Genomic DNA, 13,784 nt, shown 5'->3' on the forward strand with positions numbered 1-13,784 from the left:
AAATTCAATAAGAGAGCACATCAACGGTTCCGAAATTGTCCGATGGTCCAAGTCAACAATAAAACTATCTGAGGTCTTATATAAATTCACTAGAAAATACCTCATCCAACAGCTACCCACAAACGCTAACCTTTTTAGATGGGGTAAATCAACCAACGCGTTATGCTCGCTTTGTAATGAAAAACAAACGAATAAACACGTCCTGTCAAATTGTGGCTCAGCCTCAGCATTGAGTAGATATACGAATCGCCACAACAAAATTCTCACATTGATAATCGATAATATCAGGGCAAGCGCAAGGCCGGGTATTGAGATTTTTGCAGATTTAGAAAAAGAAATGGTACAGCCAATATCGAATCTATTCAAATCGTTGAGACCTGACATCGCTGTCCTCAGCAAAGATACCATTGAAGTACTCGAGCTGACCGTTTGCCATGAAACAAACTTCATGAAATCTAAACAATATAAACTTAATAAATATATAAACAATTTAAAAGACAACATTTTAACCGATTTTAAACATTTCAATATTTTAATAAACACTTTTGAAATTTCACCCATAGGTTTTTACAATCCATTCAATCTGTCTTTTATTAATGTGAAATGGACTGATCAATTTAGATATAGCTTAATTAATAATGTAATCTCATCATCATATGCCATATATTGCGATAGAAATAATGCGTGAACAATATGTAATTTTTATACTACTTTATCATCACTATACTCATTTTTGAATGACGAGCAGCGATGACTAGCCATATCTTTTTAACAATTAACTGTATTTATTTATTTGTATATTTTATTTTGCTTGTCTATTTATTTGATTATTTTGATTTTACTTGGCTTTGATAATAAAAGAGTTCACATTGTCATTACAACACTATCTTGTCGATAAAAATTTACTAAGACAAATTGAAAAATTCGAATACAAGTTGATAAACACTAATAAATCAGTGGAATTTATTATATATATCAAATCAAATCAAATCAAATTTATTCAATCAATCTAAATTAATAATAATTTGGTAATGATTAGGAGACCAAAGCTAAAAGAAAACAAAATTCTTGTGTCGCAGGCCACCGTTCACAAATTGTTCATTCTAGCACGATTTTTAAGTAAATTCATAATTCATGACAAAATTAACATAATGCACAATTTACATGATTCTAATTAAATAAAAATTGACCTTTTTCAATAAATATTTCTTTATTTTGTTTTTAAACAAATGCAAGGAATTTGTAGTCTTTATATCAACAGGAAGTATCTCCCAGATTCCGGGACCGGTATGTTTTAAACTTTCACCAAGCAGTGTTATTCTTGCAGGTGGTGTATAGAGCAGAGGAGAATGTCGAGTGAACTTTGACTGCACAGCATTTCCGAATTCGAAGAAGTCATTAAAAGATGTTAAAAGATGTTGGTAATTGATAATGTAGGAACTTGAACACAAAGATAGAAACATGATAATTAAACAAATTTTTTATGTTTAAAATTTTCAGTTTAGGATAATAGCAGCTGACATGACTATATGGATGTAGATTTAATAGAATTCTGATGAAACGATTTTGACATCTGGTAATTTGCTTCAAGTGAACTTTAGGGCTGTTTCCCCAGATGATGTTGCAGTAGATTAGATGTTGATAGATTAATGAATAATACAAATCTATAATTATTGGTTTATTCAATCTTATTTTAATTTTATTAATTGCGCCTATGATTTTATTAATTTTTTTCGATAATCCCACGAGAGGTTGTCCTTGATTATCACTCCGAGAAATTTTGTGTTGGATGTGCGTGGGATGCTATGGTTATTCATTTTTATATCTAAATTAGGTATTGTGTTAGTCAATATTTTTGGACCGAATAGAATGTAGTTGCATTTAGAAAAATTTACAATTAGTTTGTTATTGATGAACCAAATTGAAACATCATCTAAACTTTTATTAATTATCGTTTGATGGATTGCTAGTTGGGAAGAAAATGTTAGTATCATCTGCATACAGAAGATGATGAGCGTCAGTAGCCAGATGAAAATCATTCATAAAAATTATAAATAGAAGTGGGCCTAAGATTGATCCTTGCGGGACTCCTGAAGTTATATTTAATTTATTTGAAGATTTATTTTTTATCGACACATACTGATTTCTGTTTTGCAGATAGCTTATGAATCATGTGTGTGCTATTCCTCTTATTCCATAGGAGTATAATTTCTTTATTAATATCTCATGATTAATAACATCAAATGCCTTGGACAAGTCTATAAAAACACCTATGGTAAGGATTTTTTTATTCAGATTATTTAATATGTTTTGTACTAAATGCAGTACTGCTAGTTCAGTTGAATGTTGTGCTCTATATCCATATTAATTTTTATTTAATAAATTATTAATATTCAAGAATGAAGTTATTCTAATAAATATAATTTTTTCCAGTACTTTAGAAATAGATGAAAGAAGGGATATTGGCCTGTAATTGCTCATTTCCATCTGGATCCTTTTTTATGAATAGGTATTATCTTGGATGTTTTGAAGCATTTTGGGAATATTCCTTGATTGATGGACAAATTGAATATATGTGTTATTGGATGTACAATTTCTAAGATGATTTGTTTTAAGAAATAATTACTTAATGAGTCATCAGAGGTGCTTTTTTATTGCTAAGATTCTTGACGACTGTTAATACCTCAAGTTCATCAGTGGAGTTAATGTATATGGATTTACAAATGTAGTTGTTTATTTTTGAAGATTCATTAACTGTTTGATTTTCAAGCAAATTTTCAGAAATTTTAATAAAATATTCATTGAAACAGTTACACATTTCTTCTGCATTATCGATTATGTTATTGTTGACTTTTATTTTATTGATATCATTCAACTGTTGATTTTTATTCATTATACCATTTATTATCTCCCACTTTTTCTTTGAACAGCTTTTTGCATCATTAAATCTTTGACTAAAGTAATTTTTTTCTTCCTTTCGTTTAAATGATGTAAAATAATTTCTGAATCGCCTATATTTATTTATATTCTCTGTAGTAGGTGTTGAAATTGTTATTTTATAGAGTTTATTCTGTTTCCTTGATAATTTAATTATTTCATCACTTACCCATGGCTTTTTATTTTTCCGTTTCAGCGGTTGCAATGGGGCGTAAGTATCAAGAATTCTATTTAATTGATTATAAAAATTGATGCAACAGGTGTCAATGTTACTCTCATCCGTTATTGAATCCCATTTTTCAGAAGATAGAGCTTCCTTAATTATGGAAATGTTTCTCTTATTTATGTTCCTTTTCAAAGTCAGAGTATCTGTAGTGACAAATCCTGTATTTTCACAACGGTATAAATTGGATAATGATCTGAAAAGTCTGGTATTATTATTCCATTATAATATTGTTGATTTAAGTTAAAAAATATATTATCTAGTTGGTAAATCAATCAAAGGTAAGAAGTAATGCGAGAAAAGTAAATTTTGAAAATCTTTGGAGGTTTTATCCATTAGATTAATGTTAAAATCTCTCACAATGAAAATTTTATCAAGTGGATTTAAACTATTTAGTATCGATTCAATTTTTTCTAAAAAAAACTCATATTTATAACTAGGTGGTCGATAGATGGCAATTATCTTGATCATGTTATGTAGTGAGGCTTGATGCAATTCAAATTCCACGCAAAGTATGTCAACGTTGTCATCATCGAATATGTTGCTTTCATTTACAACATATTTTACATCATCTTTTATAAATATTCCAACACCGCCTCCACGTCTATTTCTTCTATTCTTGTATACAAAATTGTAATTATTTAATTTAATTAAATCAGCCGTTGTTTCATCGTTTAACCAACTCTCAGATATTACAATAATTTTGAAGATAAAATCAAATTGTTTCAATAAGATCTCCAAATTCAATAATTTGTGAAGCAGACTACGAGCATTTAAATGTAATATTGAGATAAAATCACTGCCGATATGCTTTTGTAATTTTAACATATTTTTAGAACATTCCTCAACAGTGTAATAATTTGAGTCGTTGTTACTGAGGTGTTTATCTGATATATTATTTTTGCTTTGTGTGTTATTCATCATGTTTTTGTTTATTTTTTAAAGTTACTTCATTTTTGCCATCAATGTTAATTTCATTTTTATTCTTTTTGTCAATATTATTATTTGGGTTGAAGACCCATTCACGAATGATTGTGTCCTCATCCCAGAGAGCAGAATCTGTGAAAGTGCTATCCGAATTATTGATGTCAATACATATTCTGAAGCCTTCTCCCAGATGAGACTTTGCCTCAAAACAACTGATTACTTTATATTTATTTGTTTTCATGTATTCTGTAAAAGTTTCATTATTGACTGTGTCAGCAAGATCACTTACAAAGTAAACTTTTTTTAACAATTGCCCCAGCTGATTTGGGACACATGCCAGTGCTGTTGGTTCCTCTAATGTTTTTAATTTGACGTTTCTTTTTCGAGACAAATGAAAAAGGAATTTCTTGTTGAATTGCTGATTGAGACTGATGTTGCTGATGAGTAAGAGGTCCTAATGATGGGGAGGGATGTTGCTGATATTGTTGTGCAGTTGGGGGTATTTGTATCCGAACAGCTGGATTTCTTGGGAGAGAACGAGGACTTTTAATTTCATTCAATTTAGGATTGACATTCTTTGCTGTCACCGCCGAGTAAAGCATATTCTGTTTATTTATTTCTAAGCTGACTGTATTTAAAACTGTTCTTTTATTTCATGTAGCTGCTGTTGGATTTTTACATCTTTGCTGTTTTCGTCATTCTGTTTTAAACCTGCAGCAAAGCATGGGACTTTTTTAAGTTTACTGCGGCTTAAATAGGTAATTTATATTCTAATTTATTCAAATTGACAAAATTGATAACTTAAAATATTTCCTGTATTTCGGCGTCCTTGGTGTTACCATGAGGAACAAGTTTCAATTTTTCACTTTCCAGCAGGCTTTCAACATGACTAATTAAAGATTTTTTTGAATTAACTAATTCTTTGACTGAGTAGAGTTGTTGTATGTTTTCCAACACTTTCAAATTTTCAGCTTCTACTCTGAAGTTAAACAGAAAGCACAATAAATCATCAGCATGTATTGTCCTTGCAGCCATTTTTCAAAATTCTTCGGTCCGGTTTTCCGTAAAAGCAACAAAATTTACAAAATTAATTAACAAAAATTAACTTAAAAATTAGATATTTTCCTATTTTAACCAAAAATTAATACTACTAAACTTAAATTTAAGAATATTTTTCAAAATTAGTCAAATTAAAACGAGATTATTAATTATTATTATTACTATTTATTATATTTTTCATTGTTAAAATTTTTCATTATAATTTTGTGTTTATTCTTCTAATTTATTTGTATAAATTTTTAATAATATTAAAATAATAATACTAATTAATAAATTTATAAATAATGCACTGACGAAGACGGTTTAATGTGGAAATAGATCTATCTGCAATAATTTTGATAAAATTATAAAAAATAAAGCTTCAATTTTAAATAGACTCAATCTTGTTGATAAAAATTTACTAAGAAAAATTGAAAAATTCGAATACAAGTTAAATTAGCGATGATAACAAATATAACAAGAAAACGATAATTAATTATATAGAGTAATACCACCATTTTGGTGGATATAACAATATTCTCAGCAAACAGCATCTTACTAAATCAAATTTATTTTCCTTTCCACAATAAGAAACAGATTATGCGTCGTGGTTTGTTAATTTAATCCATTTTGCTATATTTGTACATATCTAATGTTCTAATTGCTCTTATCCAACAGAAGTTTGTTGCTTTTAAAAATAATCTCAAGCTTTGTTTTTTCTATGATAACTAGCTTTAATTTTGCATAAAATTTCGTAAACTATTTGGTTGACTTCAATTTATGCTAAAAAACTATCAACTATTGAAATTGAATACAGATTAAAAATATATTATTTGACCTTAAAAGATTTTTAAACTGTGGACTTTTCAATTTTTGAAAAACTTGTAATGACAAAGTGACAAAAATGGAATTATTAACCATGGTTAAAAAAATGCCAAACTCTGGATTCATGCTGACTGTATCACCATCAGAAAAGACGAAAGTTCTTTTTTTATTTTTTTTAGCCATTAACACAATACATATTTGTTGAGCTGCAACTGATAAAACAGGCAATTCAATCCTATTGAATTCATCAAAACAACCCCATGAGCCTGATTGGGCCAATCCTTTGAATATTCTTCCTAAACCTCTAAAATCCATTTGATCCGAACAATTGAACACAACCACGTATTTTCCCAATGCTTTTCCCATATCTTTAACTGTTTCTGTTTTACCAGTTCCAGCGGGACCTGCTGGAGCTGCTCCCATAGACATACCTAAAGACTGTGCCATTGTAATATAGCATCTGCAATTTTTCATAATTTTGAAGAATATAAACAAACAATTTGGCAGAATTTCAAATATCTGTATAAATCTGTTAGAATATTTCACATGTATACACCAATTTCGCAATGAGAATAACGTAATCGTAATTGTTTCTCTTAACCGTTGCAGTGACTGGAGCTAAATGCCTATAACATGCAATGTGTGCGCTGAGTTCATTCACACGTATTTCTCATACGCTGTACCCGCGCCGTTATATTCTTTGATAAGTTATTAAGAATCATAAAAATGAAAAACCTCTTGAAACTTCCTGACAAATGTAATCAACCTTTGCGGCTTAAATCATAATTTTCTGATGGCAAACAAGAAATATATTTAAACAACGCTTATTTCTCTGAAGAGTTCTACGATTACTGTTTAGACTCAATAGTGATTATTTTATACGAGGGTTTAACCCAGTTTAATCAAGTTTTGGGTTCAAGTCACATGCTTACGATGACAATGTTCAAAATATTCCAAGTAATAATTTAAAAAATCTTGTTAACGTAGTACGCCAGTTAGTAAGGTTTGTCTCAAATCGATATTTAGATGACGAAAAAATTTTTTTCCACTCAATCCGTGCAAAACTCTATTACTTGTAGAAAAAAGCGGCAAACAAAAACGTTAGTATGTCGTAAAATTAATTTCAAAGTAACTAAAATTGTTGTTTCAGTTGGCCGTCTGTCTCGTAACTTGGTTCTCATTTAAAACTGACAAATTATTTAGTTGCACATTGGTTTGATGTATTTTACAAGGAAGTTTTTTCCATTTTCGAATTATAGGTACGTTGAAAACTTTTTACACTGTTTCATATGACTACCATAAGTTTAGTGATTAAGTTAATTATAATGTTTAAATAATAAAAGCTAAGAAATTATGAGAAAAAATGGTGTTGGAAATTTTGTCAGAGAACCGCTAGCCCAAGAAGTACTGGATATTAAAAGGATAAACTCACGTATCATGTAGATCAAGATCGCCTAGAAAAGCAAATAATGACTATTTTTTCTGCATACGCACCACAGGCAAGCGAACCAGAAGAGATGAAAAATGACTTCTGCGCAGCGTTCTCTGACACCATCTTAACAATACCAAAATCTGAAACAATCCTGATTAGAGGCGATCTCAATGGCCACGTTGGAGAGAAAAGAGATAGTTTTGACAACGTGCATGGCGGTTTTAGCTATGGAAAACGGAATAAAGATGGCAACCGCATCCTTGAATTTGCTGAAAGTCACGGGTTTTGTTTACTGAACACACATTTTAAAAAGAGGTTGGAATAGTATAGAAAAGTATACAAAAGTAGATCATCAGTCACGCAAATTGATTTTTTCGGTGTCAAGCAACAGTACGAAGGCTATTCAAAAATGTCAAAGTTATACCTAACAAATCATGTGTCACCCAACATAGAATCCTTGTGGCAGACCTGGTTTTCGAACTGTCAAAAAATAAGTCTAAACAAATGCCTCGGAAAATCAAAACGTGGAAGCTGAAAAGCAATATTCATCGATACAAATTTCAACAGGTTGTTGCCACACAGTTAGACCACCAATCGCAATCCAGTACAGATTGGAGTACATTAAAAACTGTTTTGATAAACGCTGCAACTACAATTTGTGGGAAAACCGGTACAAAACGCCAACATAAACGGGACACGTGGTAATGGAATGACAGTGTACAAAATGCAATAGCTGAAAAGAAAGCTCATACAAGCAATAGCAAAAATCAAAGTCTGTTGATGACCATAAAATTTTCCGTGAGAAAAACAACTATGCAAGAGGTCAAGTTGCACTGGCTCGGACAGATCAGTGCAGGGAGTGGCTCACTAAAAGCAAAGGTGAATAAATGAAATCTCTGTATCGTACAGCAAAACAAGCAAAGCGTACGAAAAAAGACATAGTTGGTGCCTCATGTATCAAAAACGACAAAAATGAGATGGTTCTTGAACAAAATGAGATCAAGCTACAGTGGAGAGAATACTTCAACCGTCTGTTAAACGAAACAAATCCCATCAATGTTAACTTTGACGCTCCACCCATCGAAGGTCCGATTTCAGACTTGACTGTGTGCAGAGGAGCTTACAGAAGCTCTGAAAGCTATGAAGGATGGAAAAGCAGCATGGCCCTCTGGACTCACAAATGACATTATCAAAGCATCTGGTCCTGCAGGTATCCAAACGATACTACAACTTTGCCGTGAAATCTGGAGAAATTGCTCAATGCCGACTGAATGGAACTATAGCATGACAGTCCCGCTATACAAAGGCAAAGGTGATCCATTGAACTGTTCATCATATCGGGGTATACGTCTGCTAGAACACTCCCTGAAAATTGTCGAGAAAATCATTGAGAGAAGATTAACGTCGTGCATCACAATCGGAAATTATCAAATTGGTTTCCTAGCGGGAAGATCAACAATTGATGCAATTCATATTCTTCGGCAACTGCAAGTGAAGTACTTCGCAAAGCATCAACAACTATCAGACATTTTTGTAGACCTTGAAAAAGCATTTGATCGTGTTCCCCGTGAAGCAATCAGGTGGAGTCTACGTCGACAACACATTCCAGAATATCTTGTTCGACTTGTGATGGAAATGTATACGAATACTAAGACTATTGTCAGCACAACGGTTGGAAACACAGACTCGATTCTCAGTTCACTGTTATTTATAACTGTGATGGAAGAAATCACTAAACCGATACGCACTGGTGACATTTGGAATCTAATATATGCTGATGATATCGTTTTAAAAGGCACGTCTGAGCAGAATGCAGCACAAATGTTTGAAGATTAGAACACCAGACTCGCCGATCATGGATTCAAAGTCAACATCAGCAAAACCAAAGCAATGAACACTGGTGAACCCACCCAATCCACAGTTACTGGAAGATGGCCCTGTTCAGTTTGTAAAGCTGGTGTAGGTAACAATTCAATCAAGTGTCAGCAGTGTAACCAGTGGTGTCACAAACGTTTTTCAAAAATAATTGGTACTTTATCTAATACTTTATCTAAAGTGTCCAATTTTGTTTGTCCTGCTTGCATCAATCCACAACAACAAATTCGAAATAGCAATGTTTTTGAAGCCATTAAGGTAGAGAAAGTCACATTGTTTCAATATCTAGGGGATGTTCTGGATTGTACTGAAACAGCTGAAGCTGCCGTTCGAGCACGCATACGTGCAGCCTGGAATAAATGGCATCTCCTTGCCTCTATATTGATGCGGCGTGACATCCCACTACCACTACGATCAAGACTTTATAAATCTGTGATACGTCCGGTTTTGTTATATGGTGCAGAAACATGGTCAATGACAACCAAACTAGAACAACAACTTCAACGAACCGACATGAAAATGCTCCGATGGATGCAACGAATTAGTCTGAAGGACCACATCAAACCTACCGAAATCCTGCGTAGTGCTGGTTTAGATGATATAAAGTACGAATGCCGGCAACACCGTCTGCGGTGGTTTGGTCATGTCAAACGAAGTAGAAACAGTGCCATAACTTCTCTTGCAGATGTTGAAGTACCTGGCAAATGTCCCAAAGGCCGTCCAAAGAAGTCCTGGTTGTTTCAACATTTGCAAAGAATCTAAAATTTTCGCATGATTAAAATTTAACAACGCTAGAATCTGTTAAATTATTAGCGGGCATACATTTTAAACTCATTTGGACAAGAAGCTGAAAAATATTGGATCACGCATTCATTCTCTTTCGTTTAGATTATGTTTTTTTTGAATGCATTTGTTAGAGTGCGGAAAAATCACATCCTCCCAATATAAAGCAAACAGCATTGGCAAAAGATCGACACAACGCATTACTCTGTACTTTTTACTTCTACCACGTCACAATAAAACATCATAATAAATGCAGTTGAGAAAACCTGCTTTACTATTTAGCGTTAAGACTCAAATAAAAAAATTAACATCGATTATCTTACTGCTCAATATACTAATAAACACAAATGCAATATAATATAAAAAATAATTAAAAATAAATTAGTATAACCTATCTGTTAAAGGGGTAATAACTAATCTTTCGGTGCATCCGATAAATTCATTCTGATAAATATTTATCACATCCGTAATAATGCAATTGGTTTTATCTTCTTCATCATCAAAATAAAATCGGCTTTGTTTAAGCCACTCAAAATCAGAAACTGACTTAACATGCAATTTCACCTGAAATGTAAAAACCATTATTTGTTCATATGGTTAGTAATAATTATAAGAAATCTTTAATTAAATAGCCATCAATCAATAGAATAAATTTCATTAAGAGAAGTTAATCTTTAAATTATTTTAATTTCATTGAAATGTAAGTACAGTAAATTTAACAAACTGTAATGACTATATGTGAATTATATGTTGGTTATATTTAAAAAAAGATGTCAATACATTAAAAATTTCATTGAAAAAATTCTAAAACCTGTTCTGGTTTAATTACATGGAATAAATGTAAACAAACAAATCATTTATAGTTATGATCATTCAGATCATTGGGTTTATTCGCTAATAATATAACAGTGTTAGTGAAATCGAATAATCTCAGGCAAGTAAAATATTATCAAATAAAAAACTAACGTACCAGGTCATCAAAGATATCTTTTTGATGTAGATGTATTGTGATGACCGTTTCGATCTTGACCGTTTCATATTTTGTTAAAGGTTTGGTGGTTTGTTCAATAAACAAATTAAGTAAACTTAAAAATTTTTTAGCTGTTTCAGGCATGACATGCTTGTTATATTTAGTCATATGCAGAGCCTCTTCTGCGTCACGCGTCCATGAAAACTGCAGTGCCAATAAACCAACCTGAGAACAAAATTTTAGAAATATATATTTAGATAGCAACAACAACCGAAAAAAATAATAACAGCAACCAAGTCAGCTCAGTCAATAGAAGTGCAATAATTCGCGCTGCTATTATACGATGGCATTGTTCGAATACAGTCTGTCCGAAACTAAAAAAATCATACCCGCATGATGCGGTGCTTGTGCATGCATAAGTAATGTGCATATGCGTTGTGTGGTGTAGACAGTACAGCCTTTGTGGAACGAATGTTTAATTACAAATATAGATATATAAAAACGTCCAGCATTTTCGAACACAGAGCTGCATTATATAGAAGAAAAAAACAACAGCAAAAACAACTATTATAATAATAATAAAAAGTTGTAATTTTTAAAAAATTGTAAAAAAAGAGCTACAAATTATCCTCGCCATATAAACAAAATAAAAACATAAAAAAGCTATTATGAAAAATAAATAACCCAAAACGCTCCTTAATTATCATGCTAAGATAAATTAATAGCATAATTAATTCTGTGAGGAATAAGTACCATCGACACAAATAATTTATATTTTCTCAAACCTTAGCATAGTCTAACAACAAAGTTGCATGGCTAACAACGCTGTTTCGGCAAATGTGCTATCTTCAGAGCCTTAAAACAAGCGTAAATTTTTACATAAATGATAAATAAAATCAATTATTAAATAAAATATAATTACTTTCGAAATGTTGTTAACGATAAAAATAAATTAAATTATGAATAATATTAATTAAAAAGATAAAATCTTTATAAATATATAAAAATTAAATGTTACAGAAATAAATCAAACTGATATATGTATGAAGGAGACATTGAGAATAAAGTTGTAGAGTGAGGTCAAAACTGTTGACTTGTTTTTTTTTCAAATTGGTCAAACCGGATGTGATTCGTAGTCGAGAATCGTTGTTGTGTTGGTGTCCAGTAGAGCTCGAGTGAAAAGTAACTGGTGTTGATCGTACAAATGTCCTTTAATAGCACCATCCTGAATATACGAGGTTAGACGTTTAGAAAAAGAAGTGCACGTGTAACTCTCCACAGCAGTGTGGCATAGAATATGACAAACAAATTGGTACACGAAATTTTTCTTTTCTAGGTTGGAAGGCAAAAGCAACGACGTAAAATGTGATCGAGTTAGATGAGCTATTTTAAAAAACGCCAAAGATTGGATCGTGTACTTCCTGTTTTAGAAGAAAAACGAAGTTTTCCAAAGTACATAATAAACAGGCATGAGGCCTGTTGGGGTGGTAACATCTGAGAATCTCAGTTATCGTTATTGAACTGTGTTGTAGAAGATAATAAGCTCAGTAGCCACGATCTCAAAACTGCAAAGTATCAACAGCTGATTCAGAATTGGATAAAGCAAAGATAAAAAACTAGATTTTATGATGTTTAGGTTGTAGCGTCGATGAATTAAGACTATCAGGCAAAAGTGTACAGAATGTGTGAAGAAAGTTATTAGTAGTAAAGAGCAAGCTTTTTATTGATTGTGGTTGAATAGAAACAAAAAGGAGTGTCTTTTAAATTTACAAACAACGCACTGTTGATTACAACAATAGCAGTGATTGAAAGTGATGACTCATCAAATGGTAATGAACCAAGGCCATTGCTACTGTAATATTATTCAATTTAGATTATAATTCTCATCCGCAATATTTGTTTATTGTATATTAGAACATTGCGAAACAAAAATTGCGTAGCAGTCTGATATGTCTACAGTTATTATACTACTGAAGATTCATCCAGATTGTTAGTGAAAATGTGTATTGTCAGCTTTGTGCTAATTTCTCTGGTTAGCATATTTATCATAAAGAATATTGAAAAAGATAGTAAAACAAATGTCTGGTGAGTATTTTGCATTTTTGATTTGATATTTATATGTCAATATTTAAGTCACTTGTTAAAAATATGGTGCTGCTTAGCGACCATTTATGGCGTGTTGATTTGGAATTGTTTGTTTTTTTTAAATTTAGCAATTTAGACAATATTAAAAAAGTGTATTTATTCTTTTTAAATAAATTCAAATTAATTTTTCATGCCTTACTACTTTACTCTGTAATTATTCGTATATTTTTTTGCAATTATTTCTTCATATAATGTGTGAGTAGCGTAGTGACCGTATTGTATCGTTTTAACGGTATTTTTATTTTAAAATTATTTGTATCAAATTTGAATTTTAAGTAGAAAAAGTTGACAGCAATAAATGGCAACCAACTGTCCATAACTTTTGCCAAGGAAACCATTGACAAATACAAGCCAAATCAAAAAACATCATGATAGTGACACGTTGAATACACCTTTCACTGTGGCAACTTGGAACGTTAGAACTTTACTACCTTACTCTGTAAATATTCGTATATTTCTTTGCAATTATTTCTTCATATAATGTGTGAGTAGCGTAGTGACCGTATTGTATCGTTTTAACGGTATTTTTATTTTAAAATTATTTGTATCAAATTTGAATTTTAAGTAGAAAAAGTTGACAGCAATAAATGGCAACCAACTGTCCATAACTTTTGCCAAGGAAACCATTG

General features: G+C 31.5%; 1 protein-coding gene across 1 annotated transcript in view; it reads right to left on the reverse strand.

The window, feature by feature from the left end:
- Positions 1-10,622, reverse strand: part of HELRODRAFT_86536 (hypothetical protein) — a gene marked incomplete at both ends in the record, with an annotated part of 69,325 nt that extends 58,703 nt beyond the window's left edge. Inside the window, 2 exons of the mRNA XM_009027932.1 lie at positions 6,044-6,410; positions 10,432-10,622. Of these exons, the coding sequence (XP_009026180.1) occupies positions 6,044-6,410; positions 10,432-10,622 (558 nt within the window). The remainder of the gene's footprint in view (positions 1-6,043; positions 6,411-10,431) is intronic.
- Positions 10,623-13,784: the final 3,162 nt, after the last annotated feature.

Source organism: Helobdella robusta (assembly GCF_000326865.2).
Source record: "Helobdella robusta unplaced genomic scaffold HELROscaffold_52, whole genome shotgun sequence".
Classification (NCBI taxonomy): domain Eukaryota; kingdom Metazoa; phylum Annelida; class Clitellata; order Rhynchobdellida; family Glossiphoniidae; genus Helobdella; species Helobdella robusta.